Source organism: Bacillus rossius, chromosome 13 (genome assembly GCF_032445375.1).
Source record: "Bacillus rossius redtenbacheri isolate Brsri chromosome 13, Brsri_v3, whole genome shotgun sequence".
NCBI lineage: Eukaryota > Metazoa > Arthropoda > Insecta > Phasmatodea > Bacillidae > Bacillus > Bacillus rossius.
The window spans coordinates 30,983,229-30,997,383 of record NC_086340.1 but is presented as its reverse complement, the minus strand read 5'-3'; the positions used below and the strand labels follow the sequence as shown (position 1 = coordinate 30,997,383).

Here is a 14,155-nt window from a genome sequence, read left to right as displayed (position 1 = left end):
ACTTTCATGATTTTTCCAGGATTTCTTTCCCAAACCAAATCCAACTTCCCCTGCCTTGACTTGTCCTGACTTAACAGAATGTGGACATGCTGAAAAAAAACAATAACAATTTTAATGAACCTTTATTTGATAAAAGATAGTAATTCAAAAAGTTTTAAAATGAATTTTTACATTTAAGAATGTCCATAACTGTTATTTTGCACAAAATTAAACTAAGGATGCTATATTAACTGTAGCAAAACACTATCCTATATATCAGGAATTTTATTTTATTTGCATTAAAATATTTTTTAAGTAACTTTTGTACACAGCAAATGAATATAACTTAACACTATGCAGGTTCAGCTGTCGCCACTAGATGTAAGAAATCAAATCTCGACAAGAAGTTTAAATGCTAAATTCTACATGACATTAGTAGTGGGGTAGGTTAGCTTAAAATTATACCAAAATATTTCACGTCTGGCAACCAATGTGCCCGTTTTGATTCAGATAGTACATGGGTAGACGAGTCTAAAAATTCCGGGACACAATTTTTCTTGGCACTCTGTTGGTGTTTATGACGTAATCAATATGGCCATCAAAGTTTTGTTACAGGCTTCTACATCTCCTTATATAACTCGGGTTTGTACTATTTTGATATTACCCTCAATTTGTAGTGATTATTAATCAGTATAAAATGTGCTTTCAAACTGTTTATTCAATATCATTGTTTAGTTTCATAACACCTGAAATATTTTTAATTTTATTAAATTTTTTATTTATTTTTTTAATTTTTCGAAACATTTTGCTAAATCACCTAGAATCTGTTAAATGTAGCTGAAAAGTTGCCCTATAAGTTTTTGTTTGTCAGAAAATTATCTTTTGAACAGTATACATGACTTCTATTTTATCAAAAACAGTTGCTGAAAATTTGCCAAAACAATTTAGCGAGTCGTTATGGCAAAATGTAATTTATTGGGTTTCGAATAGTAATAGAGCAGCTTTATAACTGTTTATGTATGAAATATAATTATTGTAATTTTTGTGTACATTTAAATAAATTCAAGCTTTTTTAGGGCTATGAATTTTTCATTGCAGTTTTAAAATCAGTTTCATTAAAATTAAGTACAAGTATGAGAAACACAAGAATGTACCTACAATACAATATTGATACAATTTAACATCCAAATACAATAATATCCTCTACATTGTCAAACACACTAATGTCAGCCATAATATCCAAACAAAATAATATATTGCTATCATATGAAATAATACCTTAATGATTTCTGTAAATTCACTTGAGATTACCGATCACTGTCGGAGCACTGTCTTTCACATTCACAGAGTTTCGTACATCGTATTCCCATTTTAACACATTTACAAGATGTGCATCACTTGCGGCAAGTACAGGAGGTAAGTTGTACCCAGTGTTTTGACACTTCTGGTATAGTTTTCCACACAGGTCGGTATGATCCTCCTGAAGTTGCAATCCATCCCCACTGGGTTGGCGAGGGTATTGCGTATTGTGCAACGAGACTGTTGTTCCAAATTCTTGCTTGGAGAGTAGCTCGTTTGATGTGTTGTTTTAAAGCATCTGCTGTAGGAGGTATGTTTTCGATTGCCACTCGTCTGCAGTCATTGATGCTCTGAAGATCTGATGCTTGATAATATAGTAGAATAATAAATCGCTGCAACAGATTATGACATTCTTCATCAATTTCACAGGTGCCTGTACAGAGCTGATGCCATACGCAATCAATTTCGCGAAATGACATCCAGACCTTCCAAGCAGTCTTCTTGCCAACGCCACAAAAAGTGGAAACTGTGTCGCAACCAGTTAGAGAATGAAAAGCCAAAAAATTTCTGCAAAATTTTGGTAAGAGTTTCACACAAATCTCATGAATTGGAATGAATTTTCTGTATTTTCCACAACCATACTCAATCCATAGTTCATCAATATCTTGTATTTGTTGGAACAGTGATATTGAAATAACCACTACATCTGAGTCCACAGTTCGTACATGGAGAAGTAGGCGGCCATCTCCTTCTTCATGTGAGGCGGGAGAAATACTTGTTACATCCATAGTTGTTGATGTTAGGACTCGTCATCATAAGTACAGACAACATGTTTTCCTGGGCACTCATCTTCCACCATTTTCTTAGCTAGCAACTGGAAGAATTGTGTCTTGTTTTCGTTGACACACAGGAATTCCTTAAATTTTTTTTGGAGTTGCAGTTGAGTCTGAGACTTTAATACGTATGCCACTTCCTCTTGTTTCTCAGGTATCTGCCTTTAAACTGCTACTAGTATACCTGTCGAAAACAATATATATTCGTGAACTATTATTCAGTTGATTAGTGAAATATGGTTTGAAAACATGTTCGTAGTATCCGGAAAATGTTGTAGCAATAACAGTACTAAGCATATGTATTACGGCTGCTCCATCAAATATTTTCGCTGTTACATTTGGTTGGCTGTGATTAAAGCTAATGTCACAATTTTTTTAAATAATATCTGACTTGTTGGTTGGTTATCGGAGTTTTCCATAATCTGAAATATATGGTGGGTACATTTGGTTTTCATGCACAAAGAAATCATAAATGTTGCCATTCCTTGCTTCAGATGCAACATACAATCCGCAAAACAAGTTTGAATCTTCACGCAAGTTAGCAATCTTGGATTTTGCCTTAACTGTTTTGTTTTTTGTTTGTTTTAGTCTTGAAAATGTGAATATTGGTTCACGGAATAATTTTATGAATTGAATTTTTAACTTGATCGAGGCGGGACACGACATATTCATCAACCTGTTTTAGCCCTACAGCAAATGCTTCCATTAACACACTTGACAGCTTCGACATTTGGAATTATTTTGGAGCTCCCTATTGCCACTAAATCGGTTTCTTCAAACGGATTTCCTTGTTTTGTCAAGAAGTTAATCATTTATTTGGCATGTGTCATGAATCTTTTCTCAAATGCATTGTTATCTTCATGATGCTTTGCGTCCACATTTTTCTCATCTTTTTAATTTGATTTCTCTTCAATTTCCTCAATTACAGAACTGATCCTAGGGCCTGCTACCATCCATTTAAGCAGAGCATTTTCACTATCGAGGATTCTAATAGCTCCACCTCCACCCTTTATAACTTTGTTATTGTGTTTATGAAGCTGATTGTCAGATATTGCAGAAAACGGTGTAGCAGTTTTGATGCTGGTAAAGTTGCCACAAATAAATTCAGCATACATATATATCTGGATGTTTTTCTGGAAGGTCCTGTAGAGTGTGTACAAATACTGTCAACCAACAAGAATAGTGGACTGCTTCCATCGTAAATGTCCACAGACATAACTGAGCCAAAGTATCGACGTACATTGTAAAGTTAGATGTACGAAAACTCAATACAAGTTGCACTAGAAGAGACTCCAGTTTGATGACTGTGTTCCAGTATTGGAACTGAGGACGTTCATATGTTTTAAACAAAATCCATAGTTCAATGCCTTCGCTGCTGATGCTGTAATTTGTTTCACATGATTTGTTGAATGCTTTTACCTGTGGACAATGCAAGGCAGTTAAAGAAACTTCGTGTGCATACCGAGATCTTTTTACATGCGAAGATCAAAGGCAAGATTCTGCAACACCAGAACTTGCAATACCAACGGTTGTTACTAATTCATTCCATCCACTTCCAGTTAACGACTTGCCAAGAAAGTTAATGACCATCATTTCTATGTGAAAGCCACCCATCATGAGTATGATGCGATCTTCACCATACTTGTCAGGAAATTTCCATTGCAGTTGCTTCTCAATAGCATATACTGGTTGGTCACATGTAATCACGGGTGTTTGATTTCCATTTAATTTTGCTGTAGCCATTACTATGATATTCATCATATGACGTACCATTGCTGGCACACAATTTCGTCATTTAAAAGTGGAAGTAATGATGCATTAGATCTTATTTTTCTAACACCAAGTTCATTTTGTGCATGAAATGCAGCAAACGATACGCTAGGCAGGGAGCCTAGGGTTTTCAAAAAATACCCCCTAAAAAGCTAGTATATATTTACATAAACATAAAAATTATAATTATTACATTTCCCTCATAAACAGTTACAAAAATGTTCTATTACTTTTCGGAACCATTATAAATTACATTTTGCCATAACGACTCGCTGTGCAACACTACATTGTTTTGACGAATTTTCAGCAACTGTTTTTGATAAAATAGAAGTCATGTATACCGTTTACAAGATAATTTTCTGACAAACAAAAACGTATAGGGAAAGTTTTCAGCTAAATGTAACAGATTCCAGGTTATTTGGCAAAGTATTTCTAAAAAATAAAAAATGAAATACAAAATTTTAACAAAATAAATAATATTTAAGATTTATGAACCTAAACAATGGTGTCAAATATGCCGTTGGAAAGCGCATTTTCTACTGATCAATAATCACTTTAATTTAGATTAATATCAAAATAAAAACCAGAGTTATATAAGGAAACGTAGAAGCTTGTCAGAAAACTTTGGTGGCCATATTGATTACGTCATTAACACCGCTAGAGGGCGAAGAAAATTTGTGTCGCAGGCTTTTTAGACTCGTCTACCCATGTACTATCTGAATCCAAAGGTTGCCAGTTGTGAAGTTTTTTCAGCTATCCTACTCCACTATAGGGACTATCAACTTACTTACTACCAGTTAATTTATTAATGATTCCATACAAATAACTTATGAAGGTAGCAACATAATGAATGTTTTTGTAGTTAAGAGCCATTTGTGAATTTAATACTATACAGTTAAACCTTGTTTATCTGGACTATCTGGGACCAAAGGCAATCCGGACAATCGAAAATCCGGATAATTCAGGTAATGTGGGTAATTAACAAATCAATATTATTAAATAAGAAGACTTACAGTTTATTACTATGAAAAAAAACAAAGTTTTGTAACAAAAATACATAGTGTACATGCCCTATATAATTAACAAGACCTTAAAAAAATATATTAAAATAACTTTTCACATTATTTCTTAATAAAGAATTTGTCCACTTTCTTCTGTTTCAAACATTTATGGCATTTGAATGTAAACGCTTTATCAATAACAGTTCAACAGGAGGCTCCATGATGTTTGTCAGCTGGTGCGCTTTCTTAAACTCAACAAAAAAGCATTTTATTACCATAATTATACAATTTATGCAGGAACTGTACATTGAATCTAACTCAAACATTAATATTTGGCTTAATTATAGTTACGTTCTTGATAACATGGTTAAAAAAATTTTTATGTGAACATAAAAATAAATTTTCTACAAATATGGACCGGATTATCCGGAGCTCCGGAACAACGAAGGTCTGATAAACGAAGATTTGCTGCACCTATCTTGCATTTGTTGTTCTGTCACAAATATTTCCAACAGATATTTACTAAGTGTGATATAATTGCTGGAAAAAGCTGCACAAGTGAGCACAATTACAAACATTTGTGCAACTTTTTACAGCAATTATATCACACTTGTTAAATATCTGTTGAAAATATTTGTGGCAGAACAAATGCAAGAGAGTTATAGTGTTAAACTCACAGCATTAGCTCTTGAATAAAAGTAATAAAGAAAATGAAAAAAAAAATCAACATGGTGCACACGAACCCTACCTTAATGAGCAGAGAGGTTCCGTCACCTTAAGCATCTGCGTGTAACCATGGAATGTATAACTGCGCGAAACAATTCTGCGATTCTATGAGAATATAAGAAAAATGAATGGCCGAGTACATAGTTATTACAAGATGGTCCAAGTTAGAGTCATCTTTATTTCCCCAGGACAATAAGCACCTGTTCACATTGAGTTTGACCAGAAGTCTCATTTCAGAAGCAACACTTTGTCCCTGAGCAAGTCATTCTGCTTTTTTTTTTTTTTTTTTTTAAATATCCAAAATTAAGTTTTAAACTTGTTGAACTACTTATTTATAATCTTAATTTCAATGATGCAGTGGTACCAAAAAAAATTCGCTAATAATGTTGAATGCCACTACATTTGAAATCAACCATTTACAAAAGATACTCAATTACCATTTTATAAAAAAAAGTTCCAAGAAATGTTTGCACTTCTGACATATTCTAACTTATTTAAGAGTGGATTTAGTGAAAATCTGATTCAATCATTCTAATTTTAAACACAATAAAGTAACGGGTCTAGCGTATGTTGTGAATACTGCTGCCATATTGAAGAAATGATGTAATAGTATGTTTCGTAAACAAGATGACAACATCACTTCAGAATATGAAATCACAAAGGTTTGCAAAGAAAAGTAATTGAGGTCCAAAGAATATTGTGTTCTTTAGATTGGTGCAAGTCAAAGTATAAATACTGAGTCATATTTCATACATTACAGTAAGGTAGTTTTCTGTGTGTATTTCATGGAGTTGTGGTCATTGGGACATGGAGTTTAAAATATACGAGATAATTTTTTTGAAGATTATGTAACACACACGTACCTTAGAGAGCACAAACAAAACTGTTGAGTGGTGAAGTGATTGGTGCTATGAAAAAAAAATAATACGAATCATTATAATATAGGCAACAATAAAGACAAATTTTAAGGAATATTGTTCAACGTATTTGAGCATCTATGAGGTAAGCAAGAAAATAAAATTGTTTTAAAATTGTATTCAAGTTCAGAGAAAAACATGAACAGTGTCTCACAAATTCAATATATTACAGTAATTACAGTACTCATGAAGGGATGTGTAATAGAATTCACAGTGCAACGCAAATCTCTTCCAACCAACGTTAACTTGTGCACATGCCGTGAGTATTTGTGTGTGCTGCCTCTGAGATTGGTGAATTTTTGGTGTTTCATTTTCATTGTTTTCATGTTTCTTATATTATAACGGTAATAACGAATAAAAATTTAAACCTCAAGATTTTTTGATATAGCATTGCAATATTTCCAGGTGATATTTTAAAGGAAAAAAAATGTTTTTGATTAATTTGTGCCATATTAAAAATGGTGTATCATTGTGGAGTTTTTATTGAAAGCATTTATGCCAAAAGTGGTAAAGATTTAGAGAAATTTTTGCCAGTTTAACATTATTGGTTATAAATTATAATTATATAATTGAAAGTAATGAAAAAGTGATTTTTTTTTCCCAAGTTTTTCGAGTTATATATTTTAATGTGGAATTATTTGTTTTTTAACAGGTACATATATATATTTTTGTTATTGATTACTGTTTCTGTTAGTTCATTTGTGTTGTATAAATTGATGAATTTACATCTCAATTGTGAATGTATAGCTACATGAGGATTTGCAATTTAAGCAGCTATTATTATGTTGTGTACAGTTTCTAAAAGTTGGGAGATATTACAATGCAATATTGTGTGAAAGGAAATTAAATTTTTTTGTGTAATGTTAATTTTTTGCAAATGGTCTTTGATATTTACTGTGATAAAGGTTAGTTTCTTCAGTGTTTTTGCATTTTCTTTTTGTGAAATTTAATTTTCCAACCTAAGTAAAAAATAAAAAATTTCTATAATGAAGTATTTAAATTTTTGAGCTCGAGTTTACACACATTGAGGTAGTAAAAATGTTAAAAGTTGGATATGGCTAGGTTAGAACAGCTATATTTAAAATAGGATATGTTGCAAGAAAAACAACAGCCTCAAAATCAGGTTTTTTTTTATCCCAACTGGATTCTAAAAAACTTGGTAGTTGAGAGTAGCATTGAAGTCAGCAAAAACTCATGGTTCAGCAAGTGAAAAATAAGTCAATACTATGGAAAATTATTTAATTCCTTTTAATTTATGTGTTTAAAACAATTTTCAAATCAATATTTGTTTTGTTTTTAACGGCTTCTATGCCACAATTTTGCAGGACTTCATCACTATCCACACTACCAGGTGTTTTAGATACCAGTTAGAATTTCAAAATGTGCTTTTCAAGAAAAATCAAATAACATCTGCAGTGTTAAAAAGCACTATATTTGGAATTTTGTTTTTAGGGAAAAACAGCAATAATTCAGATTTACCATTGTGTATTTTTTTGTGTGAAATTCTGTAGTAAGCTGTGATTCTCACACAAAGACTATAGTATAATTCTACCTTTCAATAAGTTTATAAAAAAAAGTCAAGTGGGAATACAGTATATTCATCTCACAAATATGTTACATTTTTCTTTCCAGAGAGCAAGCAGCTGCCAATTCAGCCTACCTGCAGCAGCTTTAACACATTTATATCTGAGTTCTTTTCCACTGTTAAGTTATTTCATTGTGTGAAGAGTTTCTATTAGCGATTTCAAGCACTTTTTCCTCAATACCATCCAATTTTTAAAGATTTTTAATCTACAATATTCTTGGTCATCACAGCCCTTTCTACTCACTGCCAATTTTCTAAGAATCCAGTTGGAATCGACAAAAGTCCATTTGTAAGATAATAAAGAAACATAAGTACAGTGAGAGGTATTTAATCAGGCATTTTAAGTTTCAGCTCATTCTTTTAAAAGGCACCAATCAAGCCGCTTTGGCTCATATTTGTTTAGGTGGATTACGGCAGTTAACCTTGGCTGCAGTTCACGTTACAGCGCTGCCTGAGTTTACATTTAGTTCAGAGTTTATCACTACTGGCCGTTTGCATTTCAATGCAGTTTTTCGTGATTTCTAGCAGGTTACACTTCACATTTTCACATCTGGTATTCCCGTTAAAACTATATTGGCGTTTGATAATCCAGCAAAATCATTAATCCACTATGGCTGTGGGCACAAAGTTGCCAGATAAAAATCCTTTTCCTGTAATAATTTTTTAACTTGACATAAAAACATGATGCCATTTAACCATTAATTAACTTTTACCATCAAATAATTCTTATTTTTTTAATCCTTCGAGAAACTTCTAACAATTTCATTAATATAGTTTCCTTTTTCCTTCGAGGCTGCAATATTATTTTAAGATTGCTAAAATCAGCAAAAAGAAGTAGGCCTGTATTCTGAACAATAAGGTAATATGTCATTTGACAAAGAGGTATTAAAATATTACAAGTGGTTTTTTTTAACCTGTAAAAAGTCTTCATTAATTATGTTGGTTTATTTATGTTTTAACATTGTAATCATCACTGCGTAGACAAAAATATATTATTCAGGATTGTTTTATTATGTTATGTTCTAAAATGAACAAAGTGCACCAAATGGTTTCAAATAAATAAAATAATCATCATTATATTTAGTGTGTTTATTAGATCTGGATCGCTATTTGTTTAAATGTATTGTATTTATTATGCTATATACATATGTGTTAAAATTTAAATATTCACATACTTTTCATTACTATTATTTGATTGTTTTCCCTTGATTTGGATTGTAAAACTAATATATTTTAATTTGAAAATTTGGAGCCCAAACTTCGGAGCCAAGTTCATCAAAATTGATACTGTTGTGGATAAATAAGAATTTTTTTTTTTCATGCTTGTGTGTTGTTGAAGGTTTGGGTAATTTTTTTATAATGATTCAGGAATTTAATTTAGGAAAAAAAAATTCAAAAAAAAAATAAGAATTTTTCTATTTAAAAAACTTACATACAAGGAGTTTGGCCAGTTACATTTTCATTCTCAACATGCCTTAGTAGTTTGTGTTCTAGTTCTAGTTCTTGAAATACGGTCCCATCCGGCAGAAAGCTTGAAACTTGGCATGCATGTAGCTTATATATATGTTCTTTAATGTAGAAGTAGAAACACGTCAGGAACTGAATTCTTACCCTCCTTCCTCCCTCTATTGGGTCCCAAATCGTGATTTTTTTCAATATTTAATGAAAATGGTTAAAGCTACAATAAAATTTCCCAAAACCAATATGTTCTACATTAAATTATCTAAAGAAAAGTTCTTGGATGTATGTTGATAGGATTTATGGTTTTCAAAATATGACTGCATTTGTTCCAATTTTTTTGCAACAATGCACACCATTTCCTTAATAAGACGAAAATATACGCAACTGTAAGTAAATGGCCGCGCATGCAAAGAATATAGTAGCTTATATATATGTTCTTTAATGTAGAAGTAGAAACACGTCAAGAACTGATTCCCCCCCCCCTTCCACCCAATCGCACACTGTGTCCTCAAACAAGGGTTTTAAATATTAAATTAAAATGGTTAAAGCTACGATACAACTGTCAAAGATCAATATGTTCTGCTCTAAATTATCTACAGGACAGTCTTTGAGAGGCCAGTGCAGGGAAGCCCTGACTTCTTACATAGACATCGACCTGTAATGCAGCTGCGACAGGAACACTTCGTCAACGCTTTCACAGATGCTGAGGTTTCTTTTTTCGTACTCCATAATGGAGTCCAAACACCATCTTCTTTCTTCCATCCCCAATCCTCGAAGTTAGGATATTCAGGGTTTGCTATCAAGCTCTGACCCCAGATCAGTCCCGCTTGCAAACAAGCTCGTTTTGTGTGCTGTAGAAGAGCACCAAATGTAGGTGGCAGCCTATCCCTAGCCCGTCCCCTGATGAATAAGAACTTTCTTGCTTGATCGATGTCTTCTGCGTCGCTTGTGTTATCATATGTAAGGATAACATATCTCGCCAAAAGATCCAACTGATGGGGTTCAATTGCATTTACAGGCTGTGACAATACCTGAAATACTTTATAGACTTCAGGGAAGGAATTTCATGTTTTCAAGAACGACTTCTTTTCCTTTCCACTGAATCCCGATACAGTATCACAGCCTGTAAATGCATGGAAGAACAACGTGCCACTGCATCTGTCTGGACCAAGTGTATTCACGAGATGGTGGACAGCAATAACACGGGAAGCTTTTCCAACACCGAACGATGTCCAAAGTTCCTTTAACTTCATTTTTTGAAGCACACCGTATAGGGAAACTGCAATAATGACTACATCTGTATCCACAGTTCTGATTATAATGCTAGTGTGACCATGCTGCACAGCATGTAAGACATGGAGGAAGAGTCTGGAATCAGCTTCTTCTTGTATCGACTTCAGGAAAGACATATCTGTGGCACCATTACTTAAAACTTCCTCCCCTTTGGTAGCAACAATCATTTTCTCATGTTGCACCTGCTGGAGTCCGTCAGCTAAGAAGTTGAATAGTTCAACTTTGTTCTCCGATGAACGAAGAAATTTTTGCCAGTTTGTTGGAAGTTTACCTGCTGATGTGACCCTTTGACGAACACCTGTTCCTCGCTTCTCTCGTGTAAAATTCTTGAGACTGTCGTCATGATAGACATCAAAAACTACATCTACTCGATTTCCCTTCTGGTTCGTAACGTACCTAATAAAAGATTTGCTGTAATCTTTAAATGTAATGTTTGTGCCCGGCCTTATCATTTGAACGACAGCAGACCCATCCAGAAATGATGCAGTGCAGTCTATGGGTTCTTGGCTATCTGTCTCGTTTATACAACTTTCATTTTCATCTTTTTCATCTTCATTTTTGTTTTCTAAACATTTTATAAGTTCAGATTTCGCCACAGGTCTTATATGTCCTGTTTCCGAGAGGGACGGAGGAAATGGTTGGTTTTCGTGTTTAAAAAAATCATCCATATCCCCTTGCCTATGCTGACAGGCGATATATAGTTTGGAAAATATGACGTCACTTTTTGCCATTGCAAGTTTTGTGGTCTGTTTTGACTTACAAGAAGCTTTACCGCCAAATATGTTGACATTGTTTCTCTTGATAGGATTGAAGATAGAAACATCCCTTAAAATGATTTGGTGCTCCACAAATTCAGTGTATTGGGTATTTCCAAGACTTGTTAATGATCGCATACCTTCTTCAGCAACTTCTCCAACAATTATGTGAGTATCTACAGATTGTAATTCATTATCCAACAGTGAGTTATCCATCGCCAATGATATTCTTTGAATGCGTGGCCATTTACTTACAGTTGCGTATATTTTCGTCTTATTAAGGAAATGGTGTGCATTGTTGCAAAAAAATTGTAACAAATGCAGTCATATTTTGAAAACCATAAATCCTATCAACATACATCTAAGAACTTTTCTTTAGATAATTTAATGTAGAACATATTGGTTCTCGGAAATTTTATTGTAGATTTAACCATTTTCATTAAATATTGAAAAAATCACGATTGGGGACCCAATAGTGCAGGGAAGGGGGGGGGGGGGGGGGGGGGGAGAATTCAGTTCCCGACGTGTTTCTACTTCTACATTACAGCACATATATATAGGCTACATGCATCACAAATCTCATGCTTTCTGCCGGAAGGGACCATACCTTTATATTTTTTGAACTAAAAAGCTGTACTAAACTAACATATTGCCTTCGTTGAAATCTTGCATGTTTTGTTCAGAAATTCCCACCACTCAGGATTCACAAAATGGCATGAATTTGTGTTAGTATTTCATATTTATTGTAATATTGTAACAAAATCATGTAGCAACGCACATTTTTCCAGAATGTTAATGTCTGCTCTAAACTTAGGAATTGGTATGTGTTGCTTTTTATTGCAGTCTGTAGTGTGAATTTTTTACGAACGGCATTCATTATATTGAAATGTAGTTTTCCCAAAGAGACTGGTTGGTAAAATATATAATCATAACATCAGTGAATGATTGATTAGGTTAGTTCAGAACCCTTTCAAACACTGTAAAAATATAACATAATACATATGAATTCTCTCTACAGAAGTTTTTTTTATACCCCGGATGGATCATAGAAAGTTTGATGGTTGCTAACATTTTTTAAGTTCAGGAAAATTGGGTGGTTTATTAACAATTTAATATCAACATATCTTAGAGCCAGTTTATTATTTTCTGGATTAAATTTATCTCATTTTAACGATTTTCACAAACAATATCCTTCGACTTCATCTGCATCCCCATGACCGAGATTTCTCAGAATTCAGTTAGAATTTGAAAACATCCTTTTCTGGGATAATCAAACATTAGGTAGTACTTGCTACATACTTTCATAAGATAGTTAAACATCATTAGTTATACTAACAAAATTCAATTTTCAGAATTATTCCATTAGCAAAATTTATTTAAACAAATATATTACCATGCCACGTAACTTCTGCAGTCTGCATGCCACCTTCTCCAAACACAACCCAGGCATGATCTTCAGAGAGAGCTAAGTGAACGTCTTCATATCCAAGAACTTGACAGCCTGCTACCACGGCAAATGCCACACCAAAACAATCCAGTTTGTTGCCTGGAAAAAAAAAATGGAAACTCGGAGTCACAAACCAATGTCCCTTAGGTGTATTCCTAGTTTACCTGTAACAGTTTAAAAAAAAAATTAAATACTAAAAAAAAAAAATTTATTCCATACCTGTTAGGTAGCTATACAGACTTTGCAAATGTGCTCGGTCCTTATAATAACTCCTTGTCAGGGAGTTCCAAACCACGTCAGAAACCTTTTTTACGAGTTCCCTACTGGCGTATTTGCCAGTGCCAAATTGCGTCAAATCTACAGAACCTTTTATCAAGGCGTGAAATTTCGCGTAGAGCGCTTGTGAGATGTGATATTCGACAGCGGGTATTTTAGCACATCCTTCAACATTGTTTTCTTTATCTTGCACGGTGACTGTTCTGTTGCATGTCAGTGAATTTTCAACGGCGCCAACAATAATCGACAACCATGCAAGATCAGGTTCAGTGGTACCTTCCAACTGCTGTTTAAATAACTTCTTTATGGAAGCAACATCTTCCAAAGGAAATAATTGTCGATCAATTTCTGTAAAACCCGCCATGACGAGAAACAGCTACATTTTGTTGGTTAGCGGTTACAATCTGCCATTATTGAATTGTAATAGGTACAGGATAGCCAGCAAGCAAACATAGCATTTGTAAAAAACCAGATTACACTTAGTAGTTTTTCTAAAACAATTATTTTAAAAATGATAATTTATGTAAATTCCTTACTTGAAATTACAAAATATCTCTATATCTAATAATTACACACAATAATTGGACAACAACAATAATCAAACGTTGGTTAACATGTACTGATTCGAATTTTTTTCCATTTATTTACTTCCGATACTACATACAAACACTAATAACACTGCATGTCCATCATCGAACATTTGTAATAATGGAAATTAAAAAAAGTTTTAAAAAATTGCGACAACAAAAAAAAAAGGAGTATTGTATTAATTTTTTTTTTCGAAACGCTTGGCTGGTACGAGAATCTTCTAAT

The 14,155-nt window shown here is 33.4% G+C and overlaps 1 protein-coding gene across 1 annotated transcript in view; it reads right to left on the bottom strand.

The window, feature by feature from the left end:
- LOC134538427 (menin) overlaps window positions 1-13,903 on the bottom strand; it is a 41,008-nt gene extending 27,105 nt beyond the window's left edge. The window contains exons 1-2 of the mRNA XM_063379751.1: window positions 13,286-13,903; window positions 13,013-13,165 (exon numbers count right to left, since the gene is read on the bottom strand). Of these exons, the coding sequence (XP_063235821.1) occupies window positions 13,013-13,165; window positions 13,286-13,706 (574 nt within the window). The 5' untranslated portion in view covers window positions 13,707-13,903. The remainder of the gene's footprint in view (window positions 1-13,012; window positions 13,166-13,285) is intronic.
- Between the last annotated feature and the right edge of the window lie 252 nt (window positions 13,904-14,155).